At 49.4% G+C, this 26,667-nt stretch overlaps 3 protein-coding genes across 4 annotated transcripts; 1 reads left to right on the top strand and 2 right to left on the bottom strand.

The window, feature by feature from the left end:
• Positions 1 to 10,190: 10,190 nt before the first annotated feature.
• On the bottom strand, positions 10,191 to 20,470 carry LOC106865463. 2 transcript variants are annotated; one of them, XM_024456402.1, is made up of 2 exons: positions 20,038 to 20,470; positions 10,191 to 10,456 (listed from the first exon to the last, which is right to left on the bottom strand). In XM_024456402.1, exons 1-2 carry the CDS (start codon positions 20,374 to 20,376, stop codon positions 10,292 to 10,294), a joined length of 504 nt encoding a protein of 167 aa, XP_024312170.1. In that variant the 5' UTR covers positions 20,377 to 20,470; the 3' UTR covers positions 10,191 to 10,291. The 2 variants fall into 2 exon arrangements, with proteins under 2 accessions (XP_024312170.1, XP_014750920.1); XM_014895434.2 differs by lacking the exon at positions 10,191 to 10,456 and adding an exon at positions 13,225 to 13,757.
• LOC100833852 (UPF0481 protein At3g47200) lies at positions 10,478 to 12,817 on the top strand. The gene has a single exon (XM_003580994.4). It carries the CDS (start codon positions 11,029 to 11,031, stop codon positions 12,571 to 12,573), a length of 1,545 nt encoding a protein of 514 aa, XP_003581042.1. The 5' UTR covers positions 10,478 to 11,028; the 3' UTR covers positions 12,574 to 12,817.
• LOC112268497 lies at positions 13,768 to 15,150 on the bottom strand. The gene has a single exon (XM_024456401.1). It carries the CDS (start codon positions 15,110 to 15,112, stop codon positions 14,138 to 14,140), a length of 975 nt encoding a protein of 324 aa, XP_024312169.1. The 5' UTR covers positions 15,113 to 15,150; the 3' UTR covers positions 13,768 to 14,137.
• Positions 20,471 to 26,667: the final 6,197 nt, after the last annotated feature.

The following is a 26,667-nucleotide window of genomic DNA, read 5'->3' on the forward strand; positions in this document are numbered from 1 at the left end:
CGGCAACTCAAGGTGACTCTGCAGCTGCAGGAGACTATGCCGCCAAATTGGTGGCATATACTAGCCGGGAGTCACCATCCTGGGGGACGGATATTATTCGCTACCTCAAGGACGGGACTCTCCCGGAGGGAGACGTTGCCGCGGAGCGAGTAACCCCGCAAGCTAAAATGTACGCCCTGGTGGACGGAGAACTCTACCGGAGGCGTCCTAACAGAGTCATGCTCCTCTGCGAGCCTCAGGAGGAAGGGCGCGCATTGCTGGAAGATATACATTGAGGCACATGCTCACACCATGTGGCCTCCAGGGTACTAACTGGGAAAGCGTTCCGGCACGGCTTCTACTGGCCGACAGCACCAGACGATGCCGAACAATTAGTCAAGACTTGTGAAGCATGGCAGTTTCACGCTAAGAAGAGCAACCAACCAGCGCAAGCCCTGCAAGTAAGGCCGTCCTCATGGCCGTTCGCGGTCTGGGGGCTGGACATCGTCGGCAAGCTACCGAGAGCAGTTGGCAGCTACGAGTACCTACTTGTGGCCATCGACAAGTTCTTGAAGTGGATCGAGGTGGAGCCTGTCCGAGCTGTTACGGCGCAGCCGGCCATCAAGTTCTTCAAAGGCATTGTGTGCCGGTTTGGTGTGCCTAACGGCATCATCACCGACAACGGCACGCAATTCACTAGTGCAGTGTTCCAAGCTTACTGCGACGACATGGGCACCAAGATTGACTTTGCCTCCGTCGCTCATCCGAGGAGCAACGGGCAAGTGGAGCGAGCCAACGTGGAAGTGCTGCGCGGGCTCAAGATGAGAACTTTTGACAAGCTCAAAGGCCACGGGAAACACTGGGTTGAAGAACTCCAGCCCGTGCTGTGGTCACCGCGGACCATGCCGAGTCGGGCGATGGGTCAAACTCCGTTTGTCCTCGTCTACGGGGCAGAAGCTGTGCTGCCCCTCGAGCTCAAGTATGGGTCACCTCGGGTACGCGTACGGCAACAACAGCCAACACACGCAGAGGATTGATGACCTTACCTTCTTCGAGGATATTCGATGCCGGGCTGCTGTACGAGCTGCAAGCCACCAGCAGGGACTCCGTCGTTATCACGACAGGAGAGTCCGTCCCCGGGGGCTCGAGGTTGGAGACCTCGTCTTGCGCTGGATACAAGGAACGAAGGCCGGGAACAAGTTGACTCCAATCTGGGAAGGCCCTTTCCGGGTAGTGCAAGTGACCAGACAGGGGGCTGTCCGGCTGTAACCGAAGAAGGCTTGCCGGTGCCCAATAGTTGGAACATTGAGCACCTACGCAAGTTCTACCCATGAAACGATGGCGCCTTACCCACGGGTCACGCTACGACAGCGTGGCTCTTTAAGCTAGTGTAGCCGGGCAAGGCTCGATTGTAATCCGCTAGCACAAAGTTGAATAAAGATATGTGTTACATTGGTAAATATTGTGCTTTGCTGTCTGTGAATGCTTCTGTCTCATGCTCCAGGTGCACAAAATTGTCTCCTCATCCTTGGCTGATGATATGGACATGCTAACCAAGGATACGACCTTTGGTGCCCTCAATTCTATAATATTTGACAAGCTTGTGTACCTTTCTTTGAGGGGGAAAATGATGCTGAAACGTATATAGATTGGGAGCTAGCTTTAACTGAACAATTCACATGCTTCCATGTACTAGATAGTCGTAAGGTCCAAATTGCTAGTAGTAAATTTCATTTTGATGCATTATCATGGTGGTGTGAGATAGTTAGAGAAAACAAAATACCTCACACTTGGATTGATATGAAGAAAATCATGAGAGAAAAATATGTTCCTCCAAGTTATGCTTATGAGTTGCGTTCCAAATTACGACGTTTGACACAAGATGATAAAACTGTTGATGATTACTACCATGAGTTCCAAATTTTAACCTTGCGATCTGGTTTAGATGAAACCGAACAAAGAAAAATGGATAGGTTTTATTGTGGGCTTAACTTTGATATTTCTTACATAATTGAATACAGAAAATACGACTCTCTATTGTGTTTGCTTAATCTTGCTCGTGAAGCGGAGAGGAAATTGGAGAGAAGGTGTACAGGAAACTTGTTGAGCCTACAAGGTAATGATAAAGATGATTGTGTTGCTGAACAAAATATGACATGTGATGAAATAAATGAGATACCGTTGAATTTTCTGCACCATGTGAAATTGTTGATTTACATGCTGATTTGAGTGCACCTACTGCTGAAATTAATTCTTCTAATGATTTGAGTGCACATATTAATTTTGATATTGATGAGAATGAATCATGTGAGGAAATAACTAATGTTTTGGGAGAAACATGTGATGTAGATAAATTTGGTTTAGGTTGTGTCGACTTAATTACACATGGAGTGATTGAGAACGATCCACCTATTAATTCTTTGTGTTATATTGCACTTGATAGTCCCATGTATTTGTCGCATGCAATGGATAAACTGTGTGAATTAACAATTTCGAAATCTTTTGCTGTTCACGGATACACAATTCATTTAATTGGAAAACATGATGTGAACAATAACATTTTGGTGCATGAGATTTGCATTACTTGTGATAATTTTCCTCTCTTGGGAGAAAATAAATTTTTGCACATGCTTAATCGTTTTGATAGGACCTCCAATATAGGTGTTGATTATTTGCCAAATAGTTATTTACATGCTTGTTTGAATATTAGTGCTTTGACTTGCTCTAAATTTCAGCATATTGTAGTAACTAATTTGGATACTATTCATTATTATTCTCCAATGTTGGGATGGTGTAATGGTGAGCGGTGCAAACCAAATACAAGAAATCGTTTCGCTTATAAATGCAAACAATATTGTCAATCTTCTTGCTGGAATGTTATTCATCATGATTGTTTTACTAATTATCTCATGAGACTTTGTTATAAAATATTAATTGTGCAAGAAAGGAGATGTATAAAAATGGATGACATATACATATACCATGCACACACTTTGTCTATTTTGTCAGTCTCTTTACAGCACAAACGACGCCGAGGACGGCTTTCCTTTCAAGAAAGGGAGGATGATATGGACATGCTAACCATGGATACGACCTTTGGTGCCCTCAATTCTATAATATTTGACAAGATTTATAATCAGGTGAATTCAAGTAGTAATTGTTTTCATTGTCATATTTATGAAGACGCGGAGCTACTACTATCTTGTCTCGTTTTATTACGTAGGCATCTTGTCGAGCTTTTCAAGTCCAAAGTGAAGAGGAGATACGATGGAGGCGAACGGGAGGGCCAACAAGAATCAAGCATTCATACAGCTGAGAGGGAAGGATTTCAAGTGTACTTTGCAACAAATCAAACGGCACATGATTCGGAGCTTGCTAGAGAAAGATATCACGAATTAAAGTTGAATCCGATTCGGGACCGAGCTGACAGGAGACCCGAATTTGTTTTAATCACCCAGGCCGCATCCGGAGTCCAAATCAAGCAAACAAGTACTTGTTGGAAAGGTAATTACAAGACCTTTCCAACGGATCTGGCCCCATCAAGAGATTCGACTCGTGCTGACCGTGGCGGACAAAACAAGCTGACGGATCTGTTTTTCTGTTTCCTAAAGAGTTGTAATTTGTTAGGAAAGTTAGAGATAGAGTTGGATTTCGGACTCCATACTCAAGGTGGACGAAAATATCTCTCCCTCCTCCTTTATATACCCCATGAGCCCCCCTAAGGAGCCTTGGGTTTTGTTTAGTTAAAAGTTAGCCATCGCTACTACTTCGTGTAATCGCGTGTGTCGGTTAGACCACCTGTTTTACCGCTTTCGGAACCCCAACTTATCGTCTCATTGAGACATTGGTTTGATATAGTATATTCGCAATTTTAGATTGCATCCGCTATTTATCTTGTTCTTGCTTGTTCTTCGATTGCTTGCAGGAACAAAGACCTTCGTGGTCAGGTTGATCGTGTCCCCGCGTGATCAATAACCCTCTGGAGTTGGTGTATCGATTGCTAAGGCGCTGCCTGCTAGGCCGTAGTCAGATCGTCAACGTCACCTCCTACCCAAATCGAGAGTTATCAATCTCATCGAAAGATCGGGCCACCCGCACCCGTATCAGTTGTGAGCAGGGGGCTGCCGGAACCCCGAAAACCCTGCTCGTTGCCGGGACGCCCCGGAACGAGGCCTAGCAGTTGCCGGACCCGTCCGCAACGTGCTACGTGCCAGAGAGGCACCGTGGAAATGTAGAGATGCTCACACCCAGGTCTGAGGTCGACTGTTCTGTCCCCGGGAGCTGGGAGGCAGGAGGTTATCCAGTTTATATGGTTTTTCGTACATTTCGATTTTTTTTGCTATGTACCTTGGGCACCGTAGGAATCTGACATGCAGGATAGGGATGAGGCGAAGGCACACTGTGACGCTCATGGGGCGGTCACGGGTGTCGTCGTCTTGCGAGTAAGTTGTACATATATGGCAATTACTTCGAGGCTTGATGCAGGAAACTGAGACAAGGCCAGTGCCTCCACGCGGCGGCTGGTGGTCCCGGGCGTGTGGAGGCAAGAACAACGCTTTGGCTATTTAAGGGGACCAGGGCAAGTGCAGCGCCAGCAACGGGCAAGAAGGCAAGAGATGTTGCAGAGAGGCGATGGTGGTGCATCCCTCTGTGCTTGTCGCTGAGGGTGTTCCCACCATCGCGGCCCTGCCACATCTCTTACGAAACGACACCAAAAATGGCGATGGGACAAGCGAGAGGCGTCGTAAAGGCGCAGTGGTGGTGCATGCCTCCGCGGCTCAGAAGGTGTTGCTGGAGGGTGCACTGCCACTGCGTCCTTGCCACGGCTTTCAACAAGGCACAACAAGTCCAAAAAGAACGGGAAGCTAAGTGTCTCATTTTGGGTCCTTGGTTTTTCCCCTTTAGTAACACTGGTTTGTTGGGGTAAGCTCGGTCTCCGTGTAGCCGAAGCGTAGGAAGGACGCTTGCGGGGTGTGGACGCCCCCCACATGTGGCTTGCGGGTCTGTCCCGGAGGTGTGTGCTGGGGTAGTTAACCCGCAGGCGAAGTGACTAGCCGCTACTGTTTGGTCCTAGGTCGGCACCGCGGGTCCGTCCCGGGTCCCTAGTCTGGTCAAGCATGTGGTTGGCGAGTCCCCGGGTATGCAAGGCTAAAACACGGGAAGGACAGAGCCCCTTGCAGGCAAGCTAGTTTTAGGCAAAGGAGCAAGTGAAAATAGCATTGGATATATATCAAAGCTTGGGCAAAACAAGTTGACGAATAACACTGATAATGACAAGGGAAAGCTAACATAAAAAGTTCTAAGGCGCCACGCGCCACTTGCAAGGAAATAAAAACAAGAGAAGGAAGGGAACTACACGGGAGGTGCTCCCGGGGCAGCTGCGTCGGTGTCAGGGGCATCCTCGGCATCGGGGGCTTCTCTGGCAACCTCCTCTGCAGCGGCTTCGTCTTCGTCGACCTTGCCCTGCATTCACGCCACCATCTCGTCCACGACGCCCTGCACTGCCTCCCGGTGGGTCTTGGCCTCTTCCTCGTCCGACCAGGTGTCGAAGACTGACTCGAACGGGAAGTCGGGGTGGGCGGAGTGGACCCAGGTAAGAATCTGGCCGGCAACTTGCTCGGCCGCGAGGCCAACTTGCCGGTCCCCGAAGGCCGTGACACAGCTCTATAGGCCGCTCAGCCGGCCGACGAAGTCTGCGAAGAATGAAGTGAAGCGCCCCATGTCCGCCCCATCAAAGGAAGCCACAGGGATGTCGAACCCCTACAGCGCCTCCACTGCCGAGTCGGCCAGCTTCTTCAGCCTGGTCACCTCCCCTGTCCTGCGAGCCCGCAGCTCTGTGCACGAATCGCGAGCCTCCTGGGCCTGCAGCTTGTGCTTGCGGCACTCCCACTTCAGCCTACCAATCTCCGACGCCTTCTTGGTGTTGTCATCGTCGATCAGCTGGAGTTCCTGCCGTGCCATGTCGAGCTCGTCCCTTCACTTGGGCGGCCTTGAGCTTCCCCACAAGCTCGCGCTCCCGGGAGCGGGCCTGGTCCTGCAGCTCCTTCTCCCGGCGCGCCGAGGCTTCGGCTGCTGTTGCGGCCGCCGTCTCTAGCTCTCCGACCTTGCGGCGGAGGCGCCGGATCTCCAGGGAGTAGCCGGACAGTAAGTCCGTCTTCTCCCGGAGACGCCCTTGGAACGAGTCCAGAGCTGCCTGGTGCTCCTCATCGCTCTTGGCGTGTGTGGCCTTCACAAGTTCGAGCTCCCGCTGGTGCCCTTGCTGGAGATCCCACAGCTGCTGGAGGACCTGCGCCTCCGGAACCCCTTGCACAGCAGGTGTTGCCCCGGCTTGCCGTGCCTGCTGGAGCTCCTCCCGAAGCCGCTGCAGCTCGGTGCGTTGCTCCTCTACCTCTCGTCGCGCTGCGCCCAGTTCCGCCACTATGCGGGCGTGGTGCTGCAGTGCATTGTTGCAGAAATCGACGAACATCCGTTGCTGCTGCTGGATGTTGTCGATCACTTGGTGTCCCTACTGGAACACGCTGTGGTCGAAGGTGATCCGACCCCAAGTCCGCCTGGCGAGCTCCCAGGCTGAAGGCGGCTCCGGCAGAGGAGGAGAACCCTGCCGCGACCGTCTGCGACCCCGAGGGCGCATCAGGATTTCATGGCTTGCCCTCGGCATGGTCGAGCCCCGCTGCTCCCTGCTCGTCCGAAGGGGTGAGCTGGGGGCTCGGGGGTTTCTCCAGGGCACCACCGCTCGCCCCGGCTGGCGGAGGCTGCGCTGTGCCACCCGCCTCAGAAGGCGCCCCCTGCGTGGCGTCATCGATGGCAGCAGTCACGGCCCTGGTAGGCGCCGTGACTGATTGCTGAAGGGCTCCGACGGAGGCAACCTCCGCCGAAGCATCGTCGTCGACCTCGCCAGTAAGGTCGATGACCCGCACCTCTGTAGGCGCGGGCGCAGCCGGAACTCCTCCGGCAACTGCACGAACGGCTCCTGCGTCAAGCGTGGGGATTGGCGCGGATAGTAAAGGAAGTATTCGAACTTGCGCGTACCTGCCGCTGGGCCGATGCCCTGCGAGCTCGAGTCGGGGATCCTTGGGTCCCCCGCGGCCGCTGCCGCCATCGCAACCACTGCATCAGCAGCGTCTTGGTCGCTGCCGCTCGATGCCGGGCGAGGCTTCTTGGTTGGGGCTGCCGGCGACACGCTGGTCTGCCCCCTCTTCCTCGACGAACTGGAAAACGCAAAAATAGATTAGTCAGGCACAAAATAATTCTGAGAAATCAAAGCTGTTTTGAACGACATTGGACTTACCCCGCCGGCTTGAGCTTGAGCACCCTGTCTACCAGGATGCTCCTCGCCGGAGGGCTGCTTCGTGCGGGGGGAGCTGTCGGAGTTGCCGGGGTGGTCGGGGCGGCTGTTGCAGCCGCACCACTACCGCCGGAGGCCCCAGCCCCCGCGTCGTCGTGAGGCTCCTGGAGCTGCGGGCTGGCCTCCCGCCTGCCCGCCCGCTGCGCCGCGGACCACCTCACCAGGGGGACGTCATCTTCCTTGTCGTCCTCCTGTGGCACGACTTCACCGGCTGCCGAGGGAACGTCGTCGTCGCCGTCGTCGTCGCTAAGGTCTCCTCCGAAGCCCAACGAGGAGTCATCGGAGCCCGAGCCCTCTGCCTTGGCGGAGGCCTTGCCTTGGCCCCCTTTCGCCGAGTCCGCAGCCGGCTCCTTGCCCTTCTGGGACCGGGGCTGCGGGGTTGAGGGTTGCGCCGAGGGGTCCTCCACGATCCCCCACTCGTCGCAGAGTGGGAGAGCTCGGGCTCCCGGGTTCGGGATCCCGGCGTGGAGCAAGTGCGCTCTAGGCGGAGCGTCTAGTCGTCAGAGCCCTTCGGAGGCACGAGGGGCTCCTCGTGGAACTCCTGGAGCTCGTCGGTGCGCCCCCAGCACCAGTCGCGGCACCACTTGTGCTCGATCTTCTTCTTCCCCAGCTCGATGAATTCTGATTTGATCCGGTCGCGGAATCGGAACACTACCCCCGTGGACAGGGGAGCCTTCTTCCCCACCCTCGGGTAGAAGTGGTGGCGGAATAGCGCCACCGACGGCATCACCCCCACGAACGCTTCACAGAGGTGTTGGAAAACAGCCAATGTGAAGAACGACGTGGGGTGAAGCTGCGCCATGATGAGCCCGTAGGTCTCCATGATGGCTGAGAGGAAGTACGAGTGCAGCGGCACGAACCCGGCAAGGATGAACCTCCTGAAGATCTGGAAGTAGTGCCCGTCGCGCTCTGCTCCGACGGGAAGGACCCGCGTCGGCCCATGCTCATTGTACTTGGTGGCCAGCGCCAGGACCAGCTTGTCGACCCCCTCGCTGTTGTACCCGGGGGGGGGGGGGGGGGAAGGCGAATTTAGCCCGCATTTCCTCCCCCTTTCGGGCCCTGTCCAACATCTCCTTGTTGCCGGCCTTATCCCCTTTGCTGGTGCTCCCCTTGGGACGGTTTGGCCCTTGGAAGACATCGGTGGAGGTGGAGAGGTGGTTCGGTTGGAGTTGGGGAGCGGGGAGCTTGGGAGGAGGTGATGGCAGGAGTGAGAGACAATGGGGAGTGCCCCGCCGCTAGCCTTGGGTATTTATCGGGGCGGGCGGACTGCAACGGACACCCCCACGATACACAATAAAGAGCCCTAAAGAATCGGAGATTAAGAGGGGGGTGCGCGATGTGGCCTTAACTCTCTGGTGATTAAGGGGGATAAGGCACGAAACCGTGCGCCCGACCGTTTCGCTCGGAGAAGTGGAACTATAAATGCGGCCCACAAGGCCGGGTGCCAGGGGGTTTCCCCCTTGGGACGCACGCGTCAGATAGGGCGTAGCCCGGCAACCGACCGAGGATAGCACTTGCTGGAAGCTTCAAGGCTGCCGGCCCACGCCCGGGGGCTACTGTCGTACCAGTGGCCCACGGGGTCCCACTGATACGGGATGCATGGGTCGCCAGTAACAGAGCCCCATCAGGAAGGACTCCCGGGAAGCGACTAGCCCGGGAAACCTGCCTCGAGGAGATGACCCCTAGTGAAGCTAAAGCTAAGGGCCGAGTACAAGATGCTCCCGGGAACCCCGGTCCCGAGAAGCCGAAGGAACACCTCCCGGCAACTAGCCGGTATGCTAGCCGGGAAGGTGCACCCCCGCAACCCGCGCTCGGGCATGCAGGCGGGACCCACAGAACAGTGAAGACAGGACAAGACGGCGGGTGTAGTTCATTTAATGCATAGACAGGAGTCTTATCAGCAGGCCTAGGCTTGCTTAGCAAGGCTAGAGCGGCTACTCTGAGAATCATTTTTTCTACCGTGTACAATGGACCGGGCACTGCATGGCGTCCAGCGTGGTGGGCGGTGTATTCCGTGTTTCTGTGACACGCGTCTAGGCAACGTGTCACTCTGCATGCATAGGCACTTGTAGTATCCCCTTGTCTATAAAAGGAGGGCCAATGCCACCGGTCAAAGGGTTCAGCTCAGTTCAGACTTGTGAAACAACTCAAACCAGGACGTAGGGTATTACACCTCCGGATGGCCCGAACCTGGGTAAAACTCTTGTGTCTACACTTCGTGTCTAGCACCACGCCGGCGATCGCCGGAGCGATCACCTCGCCCTCCACTGAACCAAAAAAGGGGTGCTCGGCATCCCCGGTGCCGGAGACCGTGCTCCGACACACAGTTGAGCAATAAATCTAAGAATGGCAATGTTTTGCATTCACCACTGGAATTGGTCTATTCAATGAAGTAAGCATTTTCTTTATTTTTTCCCCTTCCTTCGGCCTCCTGAAAATGAAACTCTTTCTATTTATTCGAATGGCAATCGACAGTTTTTTCTCAATAAATAAATAAAGATCTGTCTATGCATTTTCGCAGCAATATAATCTATTCCCTCCGTCCGAAATAAGTGACGTGGATTTGTATAAGAATCTATACAAATCAACGTCACTTATTTCGGGATGGAGGGACTAGTTATAGTCCTCTCAAAAAAAATATAATCTAGTTATACATACGAAGCAAAGAGTCGGGTTTGTCTTGAGCAAGGAGATTTATTCACGTGCACGGCGTATACGTTTAATCAGCAAGAAACGGCGCCTATGAACTACTCCCTCCGTCCCATACTAAGTGACTCAATTTTTCTCTAATTTGGATGTATCTATGCCTAAAAGATGTCTAGATACATGTAATAGAAAATCAATTGATATGGAACGTAAAGAGTAATAAATTAAGTAAGTACGTACTCCATTTAAACATTGCATACCAATCACAGTACAAAGCTGACTACAGCTAGTAGGAAGCTCACTGATTTCGAGTGATTATGCTCATTTTCCAAGGGTTTGGTTCTGCCCATCTTCGGCATCCTCTGCTTCTGCATACAGTTCGGTCCTCTGCTTCTGCATAAATTCTTTCTGGCTCCTAGAGATCAACAGACTCCATACAAGTGGCATGCTCGAAGTATATTTCTGCTGAATATATACCATGTAACTCTGTACATCAAAGCATCAGGAACATCAGACATCTTGTTAAAGTTCCGTTCCACATGGAATTTACCTCTATGATCCTATGGAGCATTTGGAGAAGCAGAAATGAGTATATCTTCCAAGGCTAGGTGCTCTCGGCCATGGTCTTGTGACAAGTGAGGTCATTAAATATAGTAAGATAAGATACTGTGAGATCACGAAACAGATAAACAAATAATCATGAGTTAGATTTCTATTTGATGGTCCACACCACGATTAGTTGTTTAGCTGTACCACGTCCATCATGCGGCAAGCACATAGCACGGGCTGTTGTATTTTCAAGTGAGAAAGTTGGAAATCCAGCGTGGCCACGTCGAGTGCATAAACTAAACAATCAAAGATGGTTCTTCACTCGGACGAGGTTTAGTTGGTGTATACATAAGTGATGGACAAGGCTGTGGCTTCTTCACACTTGATGTTTAGTTGTGAATTCATCTTCCTCCTCCTCCTTTCATTCTCCGCTGCCTCTTCTCTGCCAGTGCAGTCCACCAATTCTCTGAACAGTTCTTCACTTGCAAATTGCACATTGTGAGTTTGGGATGGCCGATTGGAGCATGGAACCTGCTGTATGGGTACCCAGCGATTATCGGCTGGCCGATTGGTCCATGGAACCTGCACCTGCAGTATGGGTTCCTGGCCTCCCTATCGAGTATGTGTCAACTGAGATGCTTGGCAGCTGCTTCCAAGTGTCCGTCCCTAGCTCAATTGGAGAACAGCAGCTGGTTGAGTATACAGCTGCAGCCACACCGGTTGAGAAAGCCGCACAAGAACCACGTGAGGTGGTTGATTTCCATGGGATGGAAATGTACATCCACAGTCCGATTCGTTTGTTCGAGAAATCGGCACACGAGTTTAAGGTCGACGTCGACAAGATGGGGACCAAGATGCATAGATACCCTTCATACTTTCCAGATCTCCCGACACGATACAAAGTCCCGGGGACAGTGGCCATTGGCCCTTACAACCACCATTACGACCACCTCCAGCCAGCGGAGCATGTGAAGCATGTGGCCGCGTACCACTGCATAAGGCAGTCGCACGGCCACACAGTCCAGGAGATGTATGATGCGGTCGTCTCGGTGGCGGACCAAGCCCGCAGCCTCTACGACGAGGATGTGATGGCAGGTATCAGCAATGATGACTTTCTTCCCATGATGTTCTATGATGCTTGTTTCTTGGTGCAGTACATGCTTACTTGTACTGTTGACGACCTGGAGGATATGGATGAGTCGTTGCGTAGTTTCTTTGACTCCAATGACGAAGCCATCTTTAACGACATCATGCTTCTGGAGAACCAGATCCCTTGGCTGGTTATGGAGACTGTGTTGAGGTTCAAGTCTGTCCCCTTGGAGGACTTCGTTACTTCGTTGAAAGGCTTCCTGCAGGACCGCAAGGATCTCAACATTCAGACTGTTGTCCTGGATGATTTCTTCGAACCACCGCATCTGCTCGGCCTCCTCCGATTCTATGTTGTAGGAAGAAGCAACGCCATCGCCGAGCGGAAACGCCTAGAGCCAACCGAGTCCATATCATTTTCTGTAAGTGCGGTTGAGCTTAAGGAAATTGGCATCACCCTCGCTGTCAGCAAAACAACAGAGCTCATGGAAGTTGGCATCAACATAGGAAACTTCTTCGGAGAGCTCTCCCTGCCACAGCTGTCCCTCGACGCCACAAACGCAAGCATCCTTGTCAACATGGCGGCTTTTGAGTTATGCACCACCCCAAATTTTCAAGCTGACCTCGTCGACGAGAATTCTGCTGTCTGCTCCTACCTCCAACATCTGGCCATGATCGTGGACCGAGAGGAGGACGTGCACGAGCTGCGAAGAAAGCGTGTCCTGCAAGGAGGGGGAGGGCTCACCAACAAAGATGTGGTTGAGTTCTTCACAAGTTTGCAGGACCTGCGCCTTGGATCCTGCTACGTCCGCACCATGGAAGAGATTGAGAACTACAGGAAGAGAAGGTGGTTCTGGATCGATATACTCAAGTTTTATAACGAGAACAAGAAAACAATCGCCACTGTCGTCTCCGGCACTGCTGCACTTGGCAGTGTCTTAGGGACGATCCTGTCTCTCAAGAAATAGCAGTGTTCTGACCCGTAATGCAGTATGTTGTATCTTTGGTAATTAAATATCTTTGTGTCTGAATTTCATTTGTAGTAAAATGTTGTCAGTTTTTGCCTGTCACTAGAATAGAGTAGTGCAAATTGTAACGAGCAGGTCGCGCGCGTGTGTGTCTATATATATACCTGGAAGTTATCACAACATTTCCTTTTGTAAAGTTAGTTCTATTCAATTTTGTGATTTAATGAATCGAATTCAGTTCAAATGGCCGCAGTACGCGAGTACCTTACATAAATGAAGCTATAAGGACATGAGTTTACTACCCACGTAAATGTCTGAAGGTGAAAACTAAAAAGGCCTGCATCTTTCAACCAAAGGGTGCACCGACAGTTCAAAATGTTAACAAGTGCAGCCGGCACTCGCAGGTCTGATCTAGTTAACGAGGAGCAACATGCATGATCGATAACTTTGTTAACTCCTCTTGGTGAGGGTGTGCTTTCATCCATGAATACTTTGTATTTTTTGTTTTTAACTTTCTAACAAAGGTGCCAGCAAGTATGGCCGGCCTTCAAGAGTATTAATCAATAAAAAGTCCCAAGGATGATTTGCAGTGTGCATTCTCTTTTCAGCGGGGCTCGCAGGTGAATGAACAATAATTTACACATAACTACAGATGAAATACTTTTTGCAGCTCACATAAAATATTTTTCCCTTGAAAAGATTACATATTTTTGCCACGGCTCTCTAATCTGTATTTTGAAATTAGATACAGAGCACCCTTACATTACTATTTCTAAAGAAAACTCCTAAATCGAGGCTATGTGCAAGGTAATTAGTGACATAAATTTCATCTGATGATACACCTAGTTATAACTTGTTTTTAGACCAACGTGGATTAATTGAGAAAGGAAGAGCGAAGAAGGTCCTGTTCGTCCATGCCGCTGTCCACCGGCTTCGCCGCCGACACCTCTCCTCCCACTCTCAATTGCCCGGCCCTTTGCATGCCCTCACCACACTCGCCCTCACTTCTACCACCCCCCCTCCCATTATAAGCAGCTTCAGGCTTCTAGGACCTAAAGCTAGACCACAAGCTGTGTCTAAAAGGGGCCTTAAGGCCCTATCGAACCACCTCTCAGTCCTCGCTTACCGTCGCCACCCCTCAACTCCTGCCTGCCAGCCTCCCATGTCGCTGCCAGGTCTGCCCCCTGGGAAAAAACCACAGATTTAATCCTTTTGTGAAAGTTGAAACAAAAACACCTTTTCTCGAAACTATTTTCGGATATGACTTTTTTTTAAAACGCCACTAATGCCGGCGTTTTCATCACGAACGAAACGCCAGAACCTATGGCGTCACGTCTAACATGGCGAGTGGCTTAGCTGGGCGGTCGTTGCTGATGTGGCAAACGCCGGGGGTGATGACGCTTGCAGGCCCGACCGAAATGCTGCAGCCTCTAGCGTCTGCACCCTTCTCCAGGAGCCAGTTGCAAGCAAGGGACAGATTTGCCTCGAGAGTGAAACGCCATCACCTCTGGCGTTAGTTGAAGTTTCAGGCTTCCAACTTTTTTTTTGAAACTAAGCAAGCACTTTATTGATCATTGAGGAGAGTTACATCAGAGACCAGAAAGGGAACAATACAAAGAGGAGGGTCATCGAGCCAAATCCCCTGGTCTGAAAATCTAGCTAGCTTAGCTAGTTCATGGGCCACACAGTTCGCCTCTCGAGCGCAATGTTCAAAGCCGATTATTACGAACTCGTCGGACAAGTGGAAGCAATCGTCGTACACAGCCGCCGCAAGAGCTGATGAGGGGACGCCATCAACCATAGTCTCAATCACTTGGAGATTATCGCCACTCACCAAGACTCTAAAGCAGCCAATCGAGAGGGCTAGATTCAAGCCAAACTTGAGTGCCAGGGTCTCGGCAATATGAGCATCGGCACACCAATTAATCCTCTCATTTGCACCAGCAACAAAGTGACCCGCCTCGTCCCGAATAACAGCAGCCACAGCGCCCGATAAATCATCCGAATTGAAAGCCGCATCCACGTTGAGCTTCACCATCCCCTCTGGAGGTTTAGACCAGCCATTACGTTTAGGAGAGGCCTTTGACGAACAAGCTTTCGTGAAGTTTGAAATAAGAACCTTGATACTCATAGCCGAAGCTTCTGGTTTCTGTAGCTTCTGTTCGTGCACAAAGTTTCGCCGATCCCACCAAAGGAACCAGGCTGCAATCGCAATCGATTCAGGCATAGGCCCAAGCCCCAGTGTGTGGTTCCCTTTGAAAGGCCACAGGAGAAGGAATTCCAAGATTGAAGAGCCTGCTCTGTCAACCAGGCAAGCTTTGTCGATCTCCGGCAAAATCCCAAGTTCATTCCAGACCCATCGAGCACGAGGGCATAGGAAAAGAAGATGTCGAATATCTTCAGCCCCATTTAAACACATGGGACATTGGGCGCTGGTTTTGATGTGTCTGTCCGCAAGAACAGCTTTACAAGGGAGCGCACCATGAAGTGATTTCCAGATGAAGATTTTTATCTTGGCTGGGACCTTCAGTGACCACATGATCTTCCAAATCCTGCAGTCATGGGCAGAACCCTGTCCATCAACAATTGTCGATCTTCCAGCATAATTTGCACTCCATTCCGCATGGTAAGCCGAGCGCACAGAGAAGGTGCCACTCTTCGTGAGTTCCCAGGCCACAAAGTCCTCCAGATTAAAATTCGGGAGAGGTATCTGCAGAACCCTCTCCACATCAACAGGCCACAAGGTCAGTCTGACAAGATGTTCATCCCAATTTCCTGAGATGGGATCAATGAGGTCGGCTACCTTCGACAGCAGCTGATTATCATGCCTAGTAATAGCAAGCCGGGTTGGTGAATTGGGGATCCAGACATCATCCCAAATATTGATTTTCTGGCCATTGCCCACTCGCCAAATATGCCCTCTCTTCAGTGTACCAATGCCAGCGAGAATACTCTGCCAGGTGAAGGAGCATTGAGGAGATTGCCTGAGGGGAAGTACTTGGCACGGAGGAAAGTTACACAAAAGGAATCCGGAAACTCGATCAGCCGCCACGCTTGCTTTGCCGACATAGCCAAATTATAACAGTGTATATCCCTAAAACCCATGCCCCCATCCTTTTTCGGGATGCATAACTTCCACCACGCGAACCAGTGCATCTTCTGATGGTCCTCCTCACCCCTCCACCAAAAGTGCGACATAGCATAGTTGATTCCTTTGCAAAAAAAATTCAGAATCTTGAACACTGACATCGCATACGATGGAATGGCTTGGATAACCGATTTGATTAGCACCTCCTTACCTCCCAAAGATAAGAATTTTTCCTTCCAGCCCCCAACCCTTTGATTTGCTTTGTCCACAAGAAACTGGAAATTGTCACTTCTATCCATCCCCACATTTGTTGGCAGCCCCAAGTATTTGTCAGTGAGAGCCTCCGTGAGAATGTCAGGTTTCCTTTGGACTGGTGAAGAAACTGCTAGTGGAGGCAAGTGCTTGGTCAATTGGCACACTGTTTGCACCCCTAAAATCTTTGGTGGACTGGGAGTTAAGGACCTCATCAAATTCAGTAGAGCTCTTAGGCTCAGGTGGCTTTGGCTCCGATGGCAGCATGAGGAAAGACCTTGGAAATGTTTGCCGCTGCCCTGTGATGACACTGACAATGGCCTTTTCGCGGCTTGTACATCTATTCAGATTGGGAATGGAAAGGACTCCTCCTTTTGGAAAGATAGATGGCTCAATGGGCAATCCCCTCAGGACTTGGCGCCTAGCCTTTTTTCTCTTTCAAGAAGGAAGAATTTGTCTGTTTGTGATGCTCTGACTGATGGTAGATGGATGCGTGGTTTGCACAGGATTAACTCGGCTCCTGATCTTACCTCCTTTATTAATCTCTGGAGCGAGCTCTCTAGTATCCAGCTTTCTCCATTGCCTGATTCGATTTCATGTACTGTCTCACCTAGTGGAAACTATTCCGCTAGCTCAGCCTATTCGGTGCAGTTTATTGGGAGGATTCGCAAACCTGAGATCGGGATGATTTGGAAGATCAAAGTGGAGGGAAAAATCAAATTCTTTTTGTGGCTCCTCCTCCTGAACAGATTATGGACAGCGGATCGACTGGCGGCTCGTGGGTGGAGACATCATGACCACTGCTGTTTCTGCGACCAGGTTCTGGAATCGGCATTCCATCTTGCTTTCAGCTGCACTTTTGCGAAGCAGGTCTGGCTCTCGATGAGACAAAGAAGCAAGAAGGCCTTTGATGTTGCTTCCTCAGCTGCCAGCATCGGGGATGGTGGAGAAGGATGAGAAAGAGAGATGGATGTCTGAATGGTCATAATTTTGCTATCTCTGTTGCGGCCTATTCGATTTGGAACATATGGAAAGAAAGGAATCGGAGGATTTTTAAAAATGAGATGCTGGCCACTGAAGGGGTTGTGGTTCTAATCAATCATGATCTGGATCACATGAGAGAAGCCTTTTGGGAGTAGTTTGAGTTTGTCTTCTTATTGTACAGACAAGTCTTGTTGCTTGTTTCTTTTTTCTTTGCTTTGGTCTGGTACTTGTATATGGTTCTCTATCTTCTTAATGAAAATGCAGTGCTCCTGCTTGCCCGTCAAAAAAAAAAAGAATGTCAAGGGTCTCACACACCGTTTGTCTCGTTAACACATGCGTATTTGGGCTAAAGAACACACTAGACTTAGCCACGCTCACCATCTGGCCCGAGGCCGCACAGTAGCTCTCTAAAATATTCCTCAGACAGACCGCATTGTCATCGTCAGCTTCCATCAGAATGAGTGAGTCGTCAGCAAAAAGAAGGTTTGTCACGGTCGGCGCATCCCTGCAGACCTTGATACCGGCCAGATTGCCCACTTCTTGGGCGTGGTTCAGCAAGCCAGTGAGCCCCTCAGACACAAGGAGAAAAAGATATGGGGATAGCGGGTCTCCCTGCCGCAGTCCTCTGGAAGGGGTAAAGTGATCAGACATAATCGAATTTACTTTAACCCTGTACTCCACAGAGGTTACACATGACATGATCATCTTAATCCAACGTCTATTAAATCCTAGTCTCACCATGATATTTTCAAGGAACGACCATTCAACGCGATCGTAAGCCTTATGCATATCCAACTTGACCGCACACATTCCTTTCTTGCCTTGTTTCCTGTGTTTAATAGCATGAAAGCACTCGTAAGCCACCAATACATTATCTGTAATTAAGCGTCCAGGAACAAACGTGCTCTGAGTCGGACTAATAATTTTGGGCAGGATCACTTTCAGTCTAGCAGCCAGCATCTTCGAGATTACTTTGTACACCACGTCACATAGGTTTATGGGCCGGAATTCTGTTACCTTTTCAGGAGATTGAACTTTTGGAATCATAACAATAGTGGTTAAATTCCAACCCTCCGGGATAGTATACGAGTTGACAGCCTTGAGGACTTCATCGATCAGATCTTCTCCTAGGAGGTGCCAGAATTTTTTGTAAAAAATCGCATGAAGCCCGTCTGGCCCAGGGGCTTTAAAATCCCCTATTGCAAAAAGGGCCTTGCGACCTCTTCCGCCGTAAACGGGGCCAGAAGCCCAGCATTCATTTCCGGAGTCACTTTGCGCTCAACCTTATTCAGGACATCCTCCCCAGGATCATTCACATGCGAAGTGAACAGGTGGTCAAAATAAGATTTCACCACGGGAACAACATTAGCAGTACCTTCATGCCAGTTCCCATCATCATCGAGAATCCGCTTGATTTGGTTTCTGCGTTTTCGAGAAGTAGTGGCATTATGGAAGAATTGTGTATTTCGGTCGCCCTGAAGTAACCAGTTTGTTCGGCCGCGTTGCAGCCAGTACATCTCCTCCTGCTCCATAAGGAGGTCAATTTTTAGCTGGAGCTCTTTCTGCTTCCAGATTACATCTGGGCTCCTTTCCTGATGCCTCACATTTTCCAGCTGCTTTTTCAAATTTTTCAGGCGTTTTTTAGGCGCCTTCAAAACCTCTCTGTCCCAAACGTGAAGTTCAGCATGAACAGCCTTCGTTCTATCGGCCAGTGTTGGGCTCTGACCACATAACTTTGCACGGTCCCAAGCACCCTGGACGACCGCATCAACAGTCTCTTCCATCAACCAGCGGGCTTCAAAATGCTTGAATCCCTCCACAGGTTGCAACAGGTTAGCTTCATGGAACTCGGTGTCAAGAAGGACTGGTCTATGATCTGAACGACAGTGCTCACCATTCCGGACACCTGCATGAGGAAAGAGGTCCAACCAGGCAGGATTACAAACGGCGCGGTCCAGCCTAATGGCACCCCGGCTCCAAGTGAATTTGTCACCAACAAAACCCAGATCCTCAAGATCACATGAACGGAGACAATCTCTGAAAGCTTGCATAGAGTGGCCGGTCTGTCATTTCCACCATCTTTCTCATGACCAAATTGAATTTCATTAAAATCCTCCATGACAACCCATGGGAGATTGGCAAGACCATGCAGATCCCTAAGACAGTCCCAAGAGAGGTGTCTGTCTTCCCAAGCTGGTTCCCCATAGAACCCAGTAAGCCTCCAGTGAGCTTGATCATTGCACATGAACACAACATCGATATAGTTCGCAGTCACATACTGAACGACAACTTTATAATTGCTATTCCAAAAAAGAACAAGACCTCTTGCACGACCATTGTTTACATCAACTTCCATGAAATCAAAGCCTAACTTACGACGGATGACATCAGCCTTGCTAATATTTAAGTGCGATTCAGAAAGGAAGAACACGTCCGGCCTCAACTGCTCCTGGACATCCAAGAGCAAACAAGTTTCATGGATCCCGGCGGTCCTCCTCGAGGGAGCCCGCCGATCCTTTCTTGAGCTTTTCTTCATCTCCCATTTCTTTCTCCCCGTCTTCAGTATCGTCAGTTAACGAGGCAGCAGTCCTGTAAATCAGGTACAGATTTTGCTCTTTCTGTTCCTCGCACGGCCTCTCTTCTCCATCTCTGGCACACCCACCGGCTAATTCACAAGGATCCTCGATCTTCAATCCTTCCTTCAACAAGTACCTCAACAATGGATTTCTCCAGCCCGGGTCCCAACTAAAAAAATTAATTGGCAAACTAAACTGACGTGAATATCTTTGCAACACCAACAGACTACACACTATGGCTGATCCAGAGCCAGCCTCCCCAACAGAAAGCCATCCTCCCCCTGACCAATCGTCCTTTGCTGTCCCCAAAGCAAGATCAAAACACAGAGCAGAATTGACTGGTACTTGTGCGGGCAAGAACAGGTAAGAACCAGAGTCAAGGACTACAACTGTCATGCTGCCACTGAGAAGATTTCCTGGGACTTGGTCCCCTGTGTTAATTCCAGATTTTACGCACAGAGGAGCTTGGCTCCTGAACACAACACTGGCTGCATCACCGGGCGACGGAACTAGTGCAGCCGGTGATGGCGAATCCATCACCCAAGGGAGGGGATTAGCATGTACCTTTGACGCGTGCCTCTCAGCCCCAATCTTCTGCTCGATGAAGGTGTATAGGTTTCTACGAATCTCCTCCACCTCCGGCAAGAGTCCCGACTCTCCCAGAAGGCGGTCGTGCAGCCTCCTCCCGCCGCTCCGGCGGCCCTCTTCAATCGCCGCCAACACCATCCGTCGGAAAGAAGCCCGATCCATGAGATCTGGAACCGCCACCGCCGTCGGCGGGGACAAGCCCGTCCTCCCGAACGGGGCGAGCCCCTCGTGGTCTCCCTCATGGCTCACTCCCGGCGCGAGCGCCCTGTCCGCCCGCCAAAAGGCCGTCTCTCGGGGCGCTTTTCCGTCCGCCATGACACCGACACGAATCCAATTTATGCGACGGGCAAAATTGTCAAACTTATTGCTGACTGAATGTGCGGCGTATTCAGGCTTCCAACTTTTGCATGCCAGAGTAGTACGTCAATGGGACAGAAGACAAGCTGCAGGGTGCTGCATGCAAACAGCAGGCTCTTCATGGATCCTTCCAGCCAGCCAATTAATGCAAAATACAACTTGCCCTGCTCCTCTTCTCATTCCTCTTCTCTTCTCTGTTCGTGAGCTGTTTAATTACCGCCACAACTCCGAAAAAAACCTTCAACTCCGGTCAAAAAATGGGGTTGGTGGCGGTAATCACACCTGCCACCAATTCTGTGTCACTGGAGGTTTTAGCACCGGTGGTGGGTAAGATACCCGCCACTGCTGCTCTGACATCACCACTGACGGGTAAACTACCCGTCACCGAAAACCTACAGACCGTTATTGTAAATCCCTTCGGCATCATCCGAAAAGTGCGTGGAGTACAGCAGTGGCGGGCGCAGTACCCGCCACTGGATATGACGTGAACTTGAACTAGCATTGATCAAGTCCATGAGCTCATAAGGAATTCTTAACGTGAGAAAGTCCACGGCTTAGCTTAATTCAATAAAAAAGAAAGTATCCAAACGACTTTAGGAGTGCCATATGTTTCTAACGGTAAAGCGAGGCTCGCTATAAGGGTCATAGCTAGTTCAGCATTGGTAGGAAAGTAATACAAATGATTGTAATATGACAACCCTATGGGAGCTAGCCTTTGTGTTAAGATTAAAAAGAAGAGCCCTCTTTTCATACGACTCGGTGATTCCATTGCTCTATCCGGCCGCAAGATTCGATCGCGTACAGCACGAGATGGGTTGGGGACTGAGAAATGAGCTATGCTCCAAGAATTGACCCTAGAACTACCTTTGCCCGCCTTTTCTTGTAGAATCCATTCCCCCTCTTTACTATATTTAGAATGCTTTTAGGGCTAGTGGAATGAATATAGGTTCAATTGCCGACTCAACTCGTACCTTCTTAGCAAAGAAACCCTTCTTTCACCTGCACCAGCTCTTGGTCTTTGTCTGTCAGCAACCTCGACACGGGCCACGACCACGACACTCCTGACGGGCCGGCTAAAAGGCCTACTCGACAACACAAGTTGCGCAGCCGGCTTGCAGGCCGATAATGGCTTCATTAAGCCTGTAACTTCCTTAGTATAAGTATAGCTCTGGTTCGCTTGTAATGACATGAAGGACAGAACGGCTAGGTTAGGATTAGACAATGAACTCGCTGTGTGGGTGGATGGGAGGATAATCACAGCAACAACAACAATTCATGCAAGTTCCATTTGAATTCCTAGATCTATTAGTTGTTTTTTTGAGTTCTTAGATCGGCACCTCACAATCTGGTATCAGAGCCAACGATCCTGGAGATTCCTCACCACCGCCACTTCACCAAGCATAAGGATCGGCAGCGAGCGGCAGCCATGGATGGCCTCTCCGCCGAAGCGCGGGTGATGTACGACCTACTCAAGGCTGGCGTCGCTAAGGAGATCAACACGAAGTTGGACGAGCATCAGGATGCCACGGTCCAGGCCGTTCGCAAGATGTTCGACGAAACGACACGCAAGCTCGACGCCCTCGGCAACAAGATCGAAGGGGTTCGCAATGAATTGAGCCTCGATATCACTCAGATCCATATGGATTTTGAGAAGGACGCGAAGGGCGAGGCCAGTACGCGTGTTCCGCCTTCTACCGCGCTGAGTGCCTTCTACCGCGCTGAGGGGCATCGCCATGGGCGAGCACTCTGGTGGCCTGAACAAGGGAGCGGGTCTCTACGTTCCACCCCACTCCAGAGGCGCGCGTGACACCTCCTCCACTCGAAGATTTTTCGCCCCTTGTGATTCACCTCGTTCTGATCACCATGACCCGGTTCTCACTGGTCCTCGTGTTGAGCTTCCGCCTTTTGATGGCACCAACCCACGCCTCTGGAAGACTCGTTGTGAAGATTATTTTCAGTTGTGGGGAACGCCTCCTTCCTTGTGGATTCCGTTTGCTTCAGCTCAATTTGAGGGTGCTGCTGCTGGTTGGCTTGAATCAGTGCAGCGCCGGTTCCCGAGCGCTACTTGCTCAAAGTTCTGTCAAATGTTGCAAGGGCGCTTTGGGCGGAATCAGCACCAGGCTCTCATCCGTTAGTTGTTTCGGATTTCTCAGACTTCTTCAGTCTCAGAATATGTGGAACGCTTTTCTGCTTTGTATGATCAGCTCACAGCTTATGAGGAAGTGCCCGATCCATTGCGTTACTTGACTCGTTTCCTTGATGGCTTGCAACAATCTGTTCGCATGGCGGTTGCCATTCAACAGCCTTGTGATTTAGATGCTGCTTATGTACTTGCTCTTTTGCATGAAGATCTAGGTGATGGTGTTTCATCTGATCAAGCTATCAGGTGTGCTCCACCTTTGCCAGTGCAGCCAGCTCCTAGTTCTCGTACCAAGGCTCCTGATGAACGCAAATTTGTTGAGGATAAGTGGACAGCATTGAGGAATTATCGCAAGGCCAAGGGTTTATGTTTCATTTGTGGCGAGCGTTGGTCCAAGGACCACCAGTGCAAACAATCTGTTCAATTGCATTTTGTCCAAGAGCTCATTGCTCATCTGCAAGCTGATTCAGAGTGAACCGAGTGTGAAACAGTCAGCTTCTGATGGGCAGGTTTTTTCCCTTTCAGCTGCTGCTATGGGCAAGGAATCTTCGGTGGCTACTCTCCAATTGACATTGATGATTCAGCAGAAGCCTTCTGTTTTTCTGGTCGATTCAGGAAGTACTCATACCTTCCTTGATGTTGTTCATCTATCTGAACTTGTTGGATTCCACTTGACTAGTCCTATTACAGTTAAGGTTGCTGGTGGTACCACTCTTACTTGCCAACATTCTTTACCTCAGTGTGCTTGGTTTTGTGATGGCTTTGAGTTTGTTAGTGACATTCCTCTTCTCACTTTGGATGCTTATGATGGTATATTGGGCTTAGATTGGCTTGCTCAGCACAGTCCCATGCAGGTTAATTGGGATCAAAGGTGGTTATCTTTTCACCGCAAGAATGAATTGGTCACCTTGCATGGATTTCCTCCTCCTGATTACCATGTTACTATTGTTTCTATTACTTCCATTTTACCTGCCACTACTACTTGTGTTCCTAGTCAAGTACAAGTAATTATAGATAAATTCCCTGCTGTATTTGCTTCACCAGAAGGTTTGCCTCCTAGGCGCAGCTATGATCATTCGATTCCTCTTATTCCTGGTGCTCGACCTGTCACTATTAGATCTTATAGGGTTGCTCCCCATCTCAAAACTAAAATTGAAAACCAAGTTACTGAGTTGTTGCAATCTGGTATGATAAGGCATAGTCATAGTGCTTTTTCTTCCCCTGTGATTTTAGTTAAGAAGAAAGATCACACTTGGAGAATGGTAGTGGATTATAGGCATCTCAATGCTTTAACAATTAAGGGCAAATATCCTCTTCCAGTTATTGATGAGTTATTGGATGAATTAGCTGGAGCATGTTGGTTTTCTAAATTGGATCTCAAAGCTAGTTATCATCAAATCAGATTAGCTCCTGGGGAAGAATATAAAACTGCTTTTCAAACCCATAATGGCCATTCTGAGTTTACTGTTATGGCTTTTGGTTTGACTAGTGCCCCTGGAACATTCCAAGGTGCCATGAACACTACTTTAGTCCCTCTTTTGAGAAAGTTTGCCTTAGTTTTCTTTGACGATATTCTCATCTATAGTAAAACTTTTGAGGATCATCTTTAGCATCTAGAACAAGTGCTTCAATTGTTAGATACTGCTCAGTGGAAGGTTAATGTCTAAATGTGCTTTTGCACAACAAGAGATTGCTTATTTGGGTCATGTTATCCGTGGAGTCGGTGTTGCCACTGATAGTAGTAAGATTGATACATTCAGAGATTGGCCTACGCCTGTTAATGTGAAAGAGGTCAGGGGCTTCTTAGGACTCACAGGTTATTACAGAAAATTCATTAGACACTATGGAGTTATTAGTAAACCTCTTACTAATCTTCTCAGGAAGGGGACGGTGTTCAGTTGGACAGATGATACTCACACTGCTTTTGAAACATTGAAACATGCTCTCATTAGTGCTCCAGTTTTGTCTCTTCCTGATTTTACCAAGACTTTTGTTATCGAAACTGATGCTTGTGACATTGGAATTGGTGCTATGTTGATGCAGGATGGTCACCCATTAGCATTTGTCAGTAAAGCTTTGGGACCTCGTACTCAGTCCTTGTCTATGTATGAGAAGGAGTATTTGGCCATTTTACTTGCCATTAAACAATGGAGGTCTTATTTGCAGGTTAATGAGTTTATCATTCGCACTGATCAAAAGAGTTTATCACATCTGGTGGATCAACGTTTGCACACTGAATGGCAACAAAAGGCACTAACCAAAATGATGGGATTGACCTATCAGATTCAGTATAAGAAGGGATCCACTAATACTGTTGCTGATTCTCTATCTCGCGGGCCTCATGAGACTCATCATCTATTGGCTATCTCTAGTGTTCAACCTTCTTGGTTGCAAGATGTGATTGCTAGTTATGCACAGGATCCTCATGCTCAACAACTTCTTCAACAGGTGCTTGTTGCCCCTTCCTCTAAACCTGCATTTTCTATTCAGAATGGGGTTTTGTTCTATAATGGCAGAATTTGGTTAGGCCACTGTCCTACCTTGTTTGCTCGAATTGTCCATGCTTTTCATGACAGTCCAGTTGGTGGACATTCTGGTTTTCCTCTTACGTATCGGCGCATTCGCTCCCTGTTTTGTTGGACTGGTCTGAAATCTTTTGTTAAAGATTATGTTCAAGCTTGTCAGATCTGCCAACAAGCTAAATCTGAAAGGGTGCTATATCCTGGATTATTGTCTCCACATCCTATTCCTTCTTTAGCTTGGGACGTAGTTTCCATGGATTTTATCAATGGTCTGCCCAATTATGGTTCCTATAATTATAGTTTAGTGGTGATTTACAAGTTTACTAAGTATGGACATTTTATTCCCTTACATCATCCTTTTAATGCTCAGAAAGTGGCAGAAGCGTTTATTGATCATGTCTATAAACTCCATGGTATGCCTCTTCATATTATTTCTGATAGGGATCCCATATTTACTAGCACCTTCTAGCAATCGGTGATGAAACTAGTGGGCACTGAACTGAAAATGAGTACAACATACCATCCTGAGACTGATGGTCAGACCGAACGAGTGAATCAACGGGTGGAATGTTTTTTGCGTTGCTTCATCAGTGCCCATCCTACTAAGTGGTCCAAATGGCTCTCCTTATGTGAATTTTGGTACAACACCAACTGGCATTCCTCCTTAAACAAGTCTCCTTTTGAGGTTTTATATGGTCAGAGCCCTAATCATTTTGGTGTCTCTGCTAATTCTGCTATAGCTCCAATGGATGTTCAGCAGTGGCTTGACAGTCATAAGGTTATTCTTGCTTCCGTCAGACAACATTTATTGAGAGCTCGACAGCATATGAAGTCTCAAGCTGATAAGCATCGTACTGAACGTACGTTTGCTGTGGGTGACAAGGTGTTCTTGAAATTACAACCTTATGTGCAAGCTTCGGTGGTTCATCGTTCCAACAACAAATAGGCCTTTCGTTATTATGGTCCTTATGTGATTGAGCAGAAGATTGGTGAAGTTGCTTATCGACTGATTTTCCCGTCCACAAGTCGTATTCACCCCGTCTTTCACGTCTCCCAGCTGAAGAAGTGTATCTCTCCTAAACATCAGGTACAACTGACCCTGCCTTCTATTGATGTTGAGCTTCAGGTTCCTGTGAAGGTGCTTCAACGCCGCATCCGTCAGCAAGGTTCGCACTGAAGTGGCACTGAAGTGGAGGCTGCGACATGGGAAGACATCGAGTCGCTGAAGCAGGAGTTCCCTCGTGCGCCGGCTTGGGGACAAGCCGCTTCTCAAGGAAGGGGGGTTTGTGTGTCAGTGACCTCGACATGGGCCACGACCACGACACTCCTGATGGGCCGGCTAAAAGGCCTACTCGACAAGACAAGCTGCCCAGCCAGCTCGCAGGCCGAGAATGGCTTCATTAAGCCTGTAACTTCCTTCGTATAAGTACAGCTCTGGTTCACTTGTAATGGCAGGAAGGACAGAACGGCTAGGTTAGGATTAGACAATGAACTCGCTGTGTGGGTGGATGGGAGGATAATCACAGCAACAACAACAATTCATGCAAGTTCCATTTGAATTCCTAGATCTATTAGTTGTTCTTGTGA

The sequence above is a fragment of the Brachypodium distachyon genome, chromosome 5 (genome assembly GCF_000005505.3).
Source record: "Brachypodium distachyon strain Bd21 chromosome 5, Brachypodium_distachyon_v3.0, whole genome shotgun sequence".
NCBI lineage: Eukaryota > Viridiplantae > Streptophyta > Magnoliopsida > Poales > Poaceae > Brachypodium > Brachypodium distachyon.